Source organism: Etheostoma spectabile, chromosome 13 (assembly GCF_008692095.1).
Source record: "Etheostoma spectabile isolate EspeVRDwgs_2016 chromosome 13, UIUC_Espe_1.0, whole genome shotgun sequence".
In the NCBI taxonomy this organism is placed as follows: domain Eukaryota; kingdom Metazoa; phylum Chordata; class Actinopteri; order Perciformes; family Percidae; genus Etheostoma; species Etheostoma spectabile.
This window is the reverse complement of record NC_045745.1, coordinates 13,311,665-13,322,656: the sequence shown is the minus strand read 5'-3', so window position 1 is coordinate 13,322,656 and position 10,992 is coordinate 13,311,665. Positions and strand designations below refer to the sequence as shown.

Below are 10,992 nucleotides of genomic sequence, written 5' to 3'. Positions count from 1 at the left end.
ACTGGTGATGTAAATTCATATTAGGAAACAATTCTTTTTTTTTTTTAAATGTCTCATGTTATATGGTTTCTAGAACTGTATAATTAAACTTTTGTTTTTGTTGAAGAAAAAGAAAATCACAAAAGTCGATACTATCGAATTGCAATACTTCTAGAATTGCAATGAATGAAAATTGCGATACAAATCCAATCGCCACTCACGTATCGTGCAAGTATCGAATCAGGACAAAAGCATATCATCCCAGCCCTAGTGTGAAGCCATTCAACTGTAGTTTTCCTGTGTTTGTGTAGTTGTATCAGCCAGTTAGATCAACACTTCTGCCTGTTTGAGGACATGTTAGTCCTCCTCACCTGCGTGGCCTCAGTGACTGAGGCCAGCTGCAGGTATTCAGAGTTGCCCCATCCGTACAGCTGTCCATCTGTGGACACAGCCAGGCTGCAGTCTCCGTACGTGATGATCTGCTGCACCTCCACCCCGGCCAGATCTCCTCCCACCTCCACTGGACTGGAGCTGACTCTGTGGTGTCCCAGACCTGGAAGATAAATCCTCAGCTTTTAGTCCTACTAAGAAACTTAATTAAATGTCTTACGTCATATTATTAAATTTAAGAGAGATGATGTGCATCATCTACCAGCAGCAGAAATTCTTCTTGCTCTAGTTTGGTTTTCTGTTTGTTTCCGTTTTACCCAATCTCCTAGTACTTTTATCCCTTTTTATATATTATAATTATATTGGATTGTTTGTAGTTTAAATAAATAAAATTGCATATTATTTTGAGGCGGTTTTACAATGTTTCGAATTACTGTAGTTAGCACTTAACTGTGGCTCGTTTCAACTTCACTGTAGCAGGAAATATATTTTTCATCTGGCTGTCGAGGTTAAGAAGGCTGTCTTGTACACAAAGTCACTTTTTTTCTGTGAAGTGCACTGACCCGTCTGTCCATCTGCACCCCATCCACATGCAAACACTTTTCCCGTCTCAGTGAGGAAAAGGCTATGATCCTGTCCACATGCAACCTGGAAAAAAATAAGAATCTTTAGTGATCAAATCCCATTTTAATGGCCTTTAAATACCTTACATTGACATGCAAAAGAAAAACTACACACATCATCTTAAAATCCAATCATCTAAACCAGAGTTAATTACATCTAAAGGTGTACATGTTGGCTTTTCTTAAACTGGACTGGGTGTGAGTGCACCTGAATGACTGGTACAGGAGGGGAAATGAGACATACTGTCATCAAAGCTCAGACAAAGGCTGCACTCACCTGGGTGACCCTGCTGCTGAAGCCTTCCATCTTGTGAATGATATGACTGCCACTGTATTGAAAACGAGACAGAGAAACAAGCGATCCATCACTCGACGACAGCTCCATCTTCCATGAGAGATCACGTCATTATCTCTCTCAGACATCCTTTATGTAATCTCCCGATTGCATTTTTGCAAGAAGATTTTTTCACCAGGTAGAATAAGGTGCCTTTAAAGCCACACTAGAGAACTTTTCCGCTTCGGCCCCCTTACAGGTTGGAAGCAGAATTGTCTCATTATGTCTCAATGGAACTACAGATCCATTACCCGATCTGGTAAACTTGCATAGTGCGGTTATAGCCGGTAGAGAGCCACAAAGCAAATGCAGACGTTCCGTTCACTATTGTGCGACAGAAAGTCGCAGGGTTAGATACAATTGATAGCCTATTTTATTACAAACGGCTGCTAGGGGCCATAACGTGAGACGTAACGTTACAAGACAATGGAACCTTTTATAGATTGATGTGTTTCTTTAGATATAAAACAATGGACAAATAGAGTCTTTAAATGCCTAAATGCAGAAGGTGATGCTTAATAGCCTTTGAACCTCCCATTAGGAGGTACGCTTTTCGGATGCTCGCTTACCCCCTTGCATCCACATTAAGCAAACCTTCCATGACTGCACTGGGTCCAATATAGCTGACTTTTGGTGTCTAAAAAAGCAAACAATTAGCCAGAATTTGTCATTATGGTAATTCAACACTAATTTAAAGGATATGGTGCTCTATGCACAGTACTTTTTAAGACTTCCATGACTCTGCAAGCTGTCTTCAGATGTCCGATGATGTGAACGTTTGCATATCGTTAACATGGGAATCTTTCGCATCCCTAAACATTATGGGATATAAGATATGAACATGGCATTGCAGTTTCCACAACTGTGCAATGAGATATTACTACCTGTATTTTGAATGTGCTCACTTTTAGTTTTATCTCCAAATAAGGTGGCTCAGATAACATAATCCAGAGAAACAATGGCCAAAACTAAAAAGGTACTTAAAGACCCACAATTTTATAATCTGAATTTTTCTTTAAAGATGGAATTTTCCACACAAGCAACAAATTAGACATGTTTCCCACATGTGTGCAAAGTGTTTCAGGACAAACCTGTAAACTTCATCTTCAACTATCCGTCTTCCACACTGGCCATATGCATTGTTGCCCATACTGAAAACTTTAAGAGAAAGAGAAAACAGAGAGACTTTGATGCAACATCTTCTTTAAAAAGCCTTGAGTGATTTATAGCCTATTTATAAGTCTAGTCTGATGTTGAAAAATGTGTACGGCAGTTAACTGTGGGTTTTGGCTTTATGCTGGTGCAGGAGGTGTGAGGCTCTTACCTCCCTCCTTGTCTGTGAGGATCAGCGAGTGAGCTCGGCCACATGCAACCTGAACCACTTTGGTCTGGAGAGGCTCAACGAGAGGCAGAGCAACCGGGGAAGGCTCCAACACGTAGTCATAGCTCTGATCTACAGAGACATGGCATAGAAAAAGATAGCAATGCAAAGCAGATTGCATGCTGCACTGATATTATTCATGGTGGTAATTCTCTAAGATCTTGTCCTTTATATAAGGTACCTGACGGAAAACAGATTAAAGTATCTAAAAAACACCTTTATTAGATTTTCTGCAGGGCAGCCAAAGTTAAAAGACACTCAAAACTTGATATAGTGGTGATGCTGTGTGGAAGCAGATAGAGCCCGACAGATTTATCGGCGGGCCAATATTGGCCAATATTAAACATTTACCGATCTATCGGCATCGGCATTATTAATGGCCAATAAAAAATATATTTACATTAATTTATCAGAATCATTTACAATGACAAATAAATGATTCTGATAAATTAATATTTTAAAAATTACATAAAAACAGACTTTCGGGTTTTGTCTTACGGCGGCTGTGTTGCGTGCGTTGGAAGCCCAGCTGAGAGTCCTTGTTCAGGCCCATGCCCCACAACTTGATCACATCTTTGGTCGGCGAGGCGATGAGAGTGAAACCGTAGCCACAAGCAGCCGAAGAGATCTACAACAGAAAAAGCAAAGCTCGTGAGTTCAGTCTTAAAATAATTTTTTACATCTTCTGTGCCAAAATGGAAGATGAAAACCTTGGGCTCCTGTTTTGACTAAAAATCCATTAAGCATCAAAAGTTTAACACTATTTACTGACATGCATTGTTTATTATCAAGAGCCAAGACTGTGGGGCTCCATATGAAACTCCATAAAGCTGATTTCACCTGCTCTGCAGTCTCCAATCGGTAAGGAGTGAGTTGATATTTTCGGGGCTTCTTCCTGCCGCTGTCCGGCACCACAAAGCTGGGGATACCCAGAGCACCGGTGAAGCTGAAGCCCCAAACAAAAACTTTGTGGTTGGGCTTTTTGTGCTGGCCGACATACTGAAAAACTGGACCACTGCTGCTTTTGTCCTGGGGTCTGGACGCTTTACTCAGTGTTGCATATCCACAGACTTGAAGGACTGTGCTCATATGTCGAGTGCATAGTCGCACACATGGAAAAGCCATCCTGTAGAAAGAGACAAGACAGGGCTACGTAACTAATGAACAGCAGTTCAAAGTTAAACAGTGTGGGGTCTTGGTTTGGTAGTATAATGACAAGAGAAGTCCATTTTAAACATTTCATTTTATGGAAGGAGGTTATTTTCATGATTTGAGATTTAAATAGATCAGAACAAATTGTAGCACTACTTACTTATAATTTGCATTATATACTATTACAGTTGTTTTATATTGGATAGAATTCTATCAGTGTGACACAAATTTTAAAATTAAAATACATAAAAAGACAAATGTTTGCAAACATATTGCATTACATTTGCAGAAATAACACATTATATAGTAAAACGTACAAAGTGTAACAATTTCGTTTACATATTCTGATAAATAAGTCACCATAGTCTGGTTGAAATTGAACCAAACTATACAGGGAGACTTTTAAAAAAATTACCATGTTGTTAAATTAAGAAGCTTTATGTCTTAATTAAATGCTACCTTTTAATTAACCTGACCCCAATGGAGCCCCATAGAAACACAAGCAAGATAACTTCAAATGTTATTGTAAGAAGTTAACGTTTTTCTAAGCTAAATCAGGTTGACACTGACGAACACGTAGAACGATCAATATAGGTCAAATTTATCCTGAAATAAGTGATGTTTGGTGTACCTGATTAATGCCGAACGAGACAGCGGCTCACAATCATTCGTTTAACATAATACGCAACGTTCTGATAAAAAAAGAAGCTCGACAATATTCACTAAAGAATTAAATTAGAAGTAATATGAACGGAGTTTCACCTCGTGTTCTCTACGCTTTTCCTTCTGCAGCCACGGAGCTCGAGGGGATTTACTGTTAAGAGCGGGGTTGTACAAAGTGTTTCACATAGTGGCTGACGAACTAACGTGTGCTGCACAGAAAGTGATGTGAACCCAATGAAATTACATTATATATTATAGATTTCAATGTCATAATCGCGTTTGTTTACCTTTTGTTAACCCGGGAAGGGGAAAAAGCTATTCTTCTTCTACACTGCGTTTCACTCTGGGAAAATTTGTCAGATTAGAGAAGCACTGCGCCACCTACTGAACCGGAGTGTGTAACACAGTAACTTTAAAAGCACACTGTAAAAATACTCTGCAAAGTCCTGCATAAAAAATGTTTCTTGGGTAAAAGTAGGCTAAGTAAAATCAGGTATAAAATGTCCTTTTTCAGGTATAAAAATTACTTTTTTTCCTCTCCCTCTCGTATTTTCTGATCTGCCTTTGTGTCTGAAATGTGCTATATAAATAAATCACCATGACTTGCCTAACTTAGAAGTCAGAAAGAATGTAAAAGTTGGTTACTCAATGCAAATAATTGTCCCCTGTGACTGTTAAACGAACCAAGAGCTTGAGGTAGAGCAGAGTTGTTTTCCCAATAAACTACTCTGGTGTCAGATTAGAGCAACTCTGGAAGTGGGTTAATGCTGCTGGACCGTCAGGTGAGCACCTCTAACCTGTGTGTACACAGTGCTCCCATTTACCTTGGTCACATATTTATTCATTTGGCCCCAACATTTCTACAGTAGACTCATAGACCTATGAGTAGACTATAATGATTATTTTCCACAATGCAGTTTTATTTGCCTTGAAACAAAAAAAACACAGAACCTAATCCTAGTTTTAAAATCATACGCATTTAAGGTTCATTCAATTCAAACTCACAATTACGTGATAATTAGCTCATTTACATGAGAAAAATAAAGTTAAAAAAGGTAACATCAGACCATTGGTAATAGCCTGCAGACAAGACTGCGGTTGATGTGTGTGCTAAGTGTGATTGCACAGCCTAATCTTAAAGCATTTTAAAAGTACTCATTATTCACAATGGCCCATTTCAGAGTTTACTGTATTATTGGATAATAATTATTGACGCATTAATGTTTCCATCCCTTTAATGTTGCAGCTGGTCAAGTTGGAGCTAAGATAAGATGAAATATGTATTGTCTGCTATGGGAAAAATTTTGTCTTGAGCATTCGAGAGAACAAAAAAATGGAGACGCATCGCACAAAAACACAAATATACAGTAAACATGCATTTAACAATTGCATACACTATCTCATCCAAATGAGTTCATTAATCATCCAATAAACATACAATAACCGCCAACCTTCCCCCATACTCACAGAAGAAAGAGAACCCATAGCATATCCTCCTGCTCATATTGCACTTATGTCTACCCAAGTAGCATATTTCCAATTATATCATGCTGTGATCGATAACTTGTGTATTGGAAACGCCAAAATACACAATACCATATCCATAAGTAAATTAACTTAGTTACGTTCCATCATGGGGTAAGTGTTTATGGCCAATTCAAAATGATCATGTCCATGGTATTTCACATTATCCCATTATACAAAATCTGAAAGTTGTAATGATTGTTGAGATCAAATCATATGGAGTTTGTTACCAATGAAGGGGAGCTCAATGATCAAAGTTTCTACCCTCAAAATATGTTATGGTAAATCTAGAAACAGTAAAAGAAGCAGCATCAAGAGAACATGGAGGACGGGATGGAGTTATACAACTGGAGATGCAGGTATCTGCAGGAGTACAGACTGTAATCCTTTAAGAGGATCAAGTCCGAGATCCAGGGGGAAGGGATAAAGGACCCACTAACTGTCTATAGTATCCTGCACATGGCATTTTCTGTCATCTTGACTGTCTTCATGGATCAACATTGATGGTGCTGAAGCTGTGTACAAGTGATGGAGTCATGTCCTAAATGCATTCTAAATTTAAGGACAACTGAGGGAAGAAGTTAAGGTAAGCTACAGTGCACACACGACAGTTAGACTATGTCTTTTGTAATAGTATTAAGTGGGTCAAAACTGGCCTAATATGGGTCAATAAGGCCCTAATGCAACACAGGGTTAACATTAACCAGTACCCCAAACTACCAAAGACACTGGTTTGTTTTCATCCGGTGATATTTTTTATATTACTGTTGGTTATTTACTCAAACTAACATATGGTTTGGTTGCAAACCGTTAACATAACTATAATTCATACAGACTGCGTATCACTTTAAACCTGGGGGAGGCAGTTTTTCTTTCAGCATATTGTTCTTCAAGGGGACAGAGAAAACCAGACCTCTGCACCTCCACTTGGCTCTGTTTTCAGGCTTTAGAAAGTCCAGCCTGCAGAGCATGTGTGTGGTGCAGAGTGTTAGCGACTGGGGCGGGACGATTTTGGATTTTGAAATTGGAGTTCAACGTGGAGCGATATTGAACGGAGCAGCCTGGAGCTACTTTGAGCAAAGGGAAAGAACAGCTCCTTGAGCAAGGAGTGGAAATTCTCACCGCTTCACTCCACTCACATGCTCTGCCAGCCCGCAATGAGAAACTTTGGCCAATCACAGGACAAACTACAACCTCCTTATGAATATGGTATTTCCTTTTCCCCCTTTTGAAACATGTTAAAATTAAACATAGGTGACATTTAAAGTGACACAATGAGGACATGAGTCTGTATCTATGATGGTGAAATCAATCCACTCAACCCATACAGATACATCCATGATACAGACAGCCATGCCAGTACTGGAGGTGACCTGCAGCCTGATTGGCTGGTTCTGTCTGTACCTGCTGTTCTGCTGTATCTTCAATCAGCGGGGGCCCGAGTGGAACTGCCGGTTGGTCACTTTGTCCCATGGGGTTACGATAGTACTGCTGACAGCATACGTCCTCTTCATAGACGGACCCTTGCCTTTCACGCATGCAGGTCAGTGATTAAAAAGTACACATGAAGTGAGACAAAAACTGTTTAAATGCCACGGTAACCTGAAATATGTTATTACTACTATAGTAGCAATGTAGACATTGGTCAGTCTGTAAGATTATATTTGTCTACTTTAATTGTAAGTTATTATTTGAGATCTATAAATAAAGATTGGTTTGATTATTTGTAACCTGCTGTCCTTACTGATGGTTAATGAAACGCAGTGACACATTCCTGTTGCTGTTAATCCACGTGTGTGTTCAGCATGGACAGCAACTTGTGCATTTAAAATGTCTGTTTTGGTTGAGTACTAAGTGTCATGACACTGTGAGTAGAACACTAAATGGATTGCATTAAGTTAGCCTGTAAGAAACCAACATTTAATTCAGTTAATAAGCTCAAATGCAGGTGTGTGTGACGGGCGTGACTGCTCATCTAATGGTGGACGTGACAGACAGATGGTTCATCCAATCACCTGGCAGGTATTTTTTTTTTAAATGCCTGGTTCTGTGTAACAAATACATCCATGAACAAACCATCTGGCTCCGGTTAAAAAAAACATACACACACACACACAACCAAGAATAGATGCAAAACCGCCACAGAAAGATACAAAATTACAAACAAATAGTAAAACAATCACAGAGATTTGAAACAATTACAAAATTACCACAAGTAAGTGCAAAATGACTCATAAAACGCCCACAACACACAAAAATAGATGCAAAACAACTACAAGGAGACCCAAAATTACCACATACGCAAAACGACAAAAAAAGATGCAAACAATCACAGAGATGCAAAATGATAACAAAGACACTAAAACAACCACAAAATGACAACGCAAAATTAGCCTTACTAAAAATTACTTTGGGTGTCTCGTTCCTGTTGACAGGGTGTGGGGGGGGGGGGCCGACCTTCCATGTTTTACAACACAAAATTGCTGTATGGCACAAATCCTTCTAACAATAGTCTTGACATTACATTTTACCCTCCTGTCTGACGCTGTTCCTATGCACCCCCAGGTACAGAAAACACTGAGCTCCAGACCTCGTGCCTGGCTGTCTGCCTCGGCTACTTCCTCTTTGACATGGGCTGGTGTGTGCGCCACCACTCCGAGGGCCCCGTCATGCTGGCCCACCACACCGGGAGCATTGTGGGCATCCTGCTCGCTCTGCTCATGGGAGTGTCCGGCTGCGAGACCTGCGGAGTCATTTTCGGCAGCGAGATCACCAACCCCCTGCTGCAGACCCGCTGGTTCCTCCGCCAACTGGGCCTGTACGACAGCCTGCTGGGCGACGCCGTGGACCTGCTTTTTATTTTATTGTTCGCTACCGTGCGTGTGGGAGTGGGCACGGTCATGTTTTACTGCGAGCTCACCTCTCCCAGGGCCACAATGATAATGAAGCTTGGCGGCGTGGCCATGTACGGACTAGCCTGGGTGTTCATGGTGGACATAGCCAGATTTGGCTACAAGAAAAGTAGTGTCAAGTATAAAAGGTGGCGCGAGAACCACATTCTGAAAGAACTCAACGCACACAAACTGGATTGACAAGAGTAACTGAAGGAATTCATCTTTAAAAATAAACTCATCTGCCTACATCACATGTGCAGGCCCAAAACAAAACCATGACAAGAGATTCTACTTCAGAGGTAGAATGTAGAACGAAGTAGCTTACATTTAAGCATAGACAGTTAAAGAAATGGACCGACAGATCCCGTTGCTCTGGACGGAGACCAGTGAAGGATATTAGCACTTTTCCGGTGAAAGCTGAACGCTACTGCGCAGCCTCCAACTGAGCTTGAAGACGTAGATGTGACGTGAGCAACCCGTCTGAAAGTTGTAAGTCTTCTGGTAGCTGTGCCAAGAGAAATCTTAGTCATTTTAAATCTTGCACAGACGGAGAGCGTAGGTATATGGTACGGTGGCCCTGAGGTGCAAAACACAACGGCAAGTCAGAAAACAACGGCAAATCAAAAAACACAACCGCAAAAGAGAAAACCCAACACAAAAAGAGAAAACCCAACACAAAAAGAGAAAACACAACACAAAAATAGAAAACACAACGGCAAATCAGAAAACACAACACAAAAAGAGAAAACACAACACAAAAAGAGAAAACACAATGGCAAATCAGAAAACACAACACAAAAAGAGAAAACACAACACAAAAAGAGAAAACACAACGACAAAAGAGAAAACACAACGGCAAATCAGAAAACACAACACAAAAAGAGAAAACACAACACAAAAAGAGAAAACACAACGGCAAATCAGAAAACACAACACAAAAAGAGAAAACACAACACAAAAAGAGAAAACACAACGGCAAATCAGAAAACACAACACAAAAAGAGAAAACACAACGCAAAAAGAGAAAACACAACGACATTAACCAAAACGGAAAAGGTAGGTAGGTACCCTCGGGCAACAGGAATCGTCGCTGATTGGACAAAAGAACTGGTCCGTCCTTTGAACCGGAAAGACGGGGTTTGTTTCCATTTTTCCAAATCATGAGCGCCACAAATGACGAGGTACACGCTGCTATTAAGCAATACTTTGATGCCGGACATGAATATGACGTGATACTGGATATGCTGTCAACAGTACCTACCTTTTCCGTTTTGGTTAATGTCGTTGTGTTTTCTCTTTTTGTGTTGTGTTTTCTCTTTTTGTGTTGTGTTTTCTGATTTGCCGTTGTGTTTTCTCTTTTGTCGTTGTGTTTTCTCTTTTTGTGTTGTGTTTTCTCTTTTGCGGTTGTGTTTTTTGATTTGCCGTTGTTTTCTGATTTGTTGTTGTGTTTTGCACCTCAGGGCTGATTTGTTGTTGTGTTTTGCACCTCAGGGCCACCGTAATATGGAGATAACATAGGCACAGGCTAATAATTACTGCTAACTAAAATGCTAGTTAACAAAACCTAAACAGCTCATGTAAGTCGAAACTGTCGACTGTGAGCTTCTCCTGACAGTACGGTGATTTGTCGACTATGCAACAGCAAGTCACGTGGTTACGACACAATCGTTAGCCTATTTTCACAAAAATATCTGTTACGGAGCCATAACGTACAAGGTAATGGAGCTTTTTATACATTGTTGTGTTTCTTTAGAAATAAACAATGGGGTGCCCAGACAGCTCAGTTGGTAGAGCTGGTGCCCAGGTTTGCGCCTCGACGCAGTGATCTTGGGTTTGACTTATTCCCTTCTTTCTCCCCTGTCATGTCTTCATCTGTCCTGTCAAATAAAGGCCAAAAATGCCCCAAAAGTAATCAAAAAATAAATGAACAATGGATAAATGGTCTTTAAACGCTTCAGATGTAAAGTTATTCGCTGTCAAAGTGATAAAAATGAATGGTGGTCAATGGAATGCTAAGGGTGGGCGAGTGCTTCGTAGCATTAAAATGGCGCC

At 40.3% G+C, this 10,992-nt stretch overlaps 2 protein-coding genes across 5 annotated transcripts in view; one reads left to right on the top strand and one right to left on the bottom strand.

Moving 5' to 3' along the window:
• The window catches only part of rcc1l (RCC1 like), an 11,599-nt gene extending 6,744 nt beyond the window's left edge, over positions 1–4,855 (bottom strand). Inside the window, exons 1-8 of one of the 2 annotated variants that reach the window (XM_032534253.1) lie at positions 4,810–4,855; positions 3,548–3,833; positions 3,206–3,335; positions 2,651–2,779; positions 2,418–2,484; positions 1,270–1,321; positions 933–1,017; positions 351–532 (exon numbers count right to left, since the gene is read on the bottom strand). In XM_032534253.1, the coding sequence (XP_032390144.1) occupies positions 351–532; positions 933–1,017; positions 1,270–1,321; positions 2,418–2,484; positions 2,651–2,779; positions 3,206–3,335; positions 3,548–3,832 (930 nt within the window). In that variant the 5' untranslated portion in view covers position 3,833; positions 4,810–4,855. Of the gene's footprint in view, positions 1–350; positions 533–932; positions 1,018–1,269; positions 1,322–2,417; positions 2,485–2,650; positions 2,780–3,205; positions 3,336–3,547; positions 3,834–4,621 lie in introns of both variants that reach the window. The other variant, XM_032534254.1, reaches the window with a different exon arrangement.
• A 1,596-nt stretch (positions 4,856–6,451) lies between these two features.
• Positions 6,452–9,673, top strand: tlcd5b (TLC domain containing 5b). 3 transcript variants are annotated; one of them, XM_032534265.1, is made up of 3 exons: positions 6,452–6,632; positions 7,377–7,589; positions 8,612–9,672. In XM_032534265.1, the coding sequence occupies exons 2-3, from the start codon at positions 7,385–7,387 to the stop codon at positions 9,136–9,138; spliced, it is 732 nt and encodes a 243-aa protein (XP_032390156.1). In that variant the 5' UTR covers positions 6,452–6,632; positions 7,377–7,384; the 3' UTR covers positions 9,139–9,672. The 3 variants fall into 3 exon arrangements, with proteins under 3 accessions (XP_032390156.1, XP_032390155.1, XP_032390154.1); XM_032534264.1 differs by lacking the exon at positions 6,452–6,632 and adding an exon at positions 7,058–7,129 and having other exon boundaries at positions 8,612–9,673; XM_032534263.1 differs by lacking the exon at positions 6,452–6,632 and having other exon boundaries at positions 7,061–7,589.
• Positions 9,674–10,992: the final 1,319 nt, after the last annotated feature.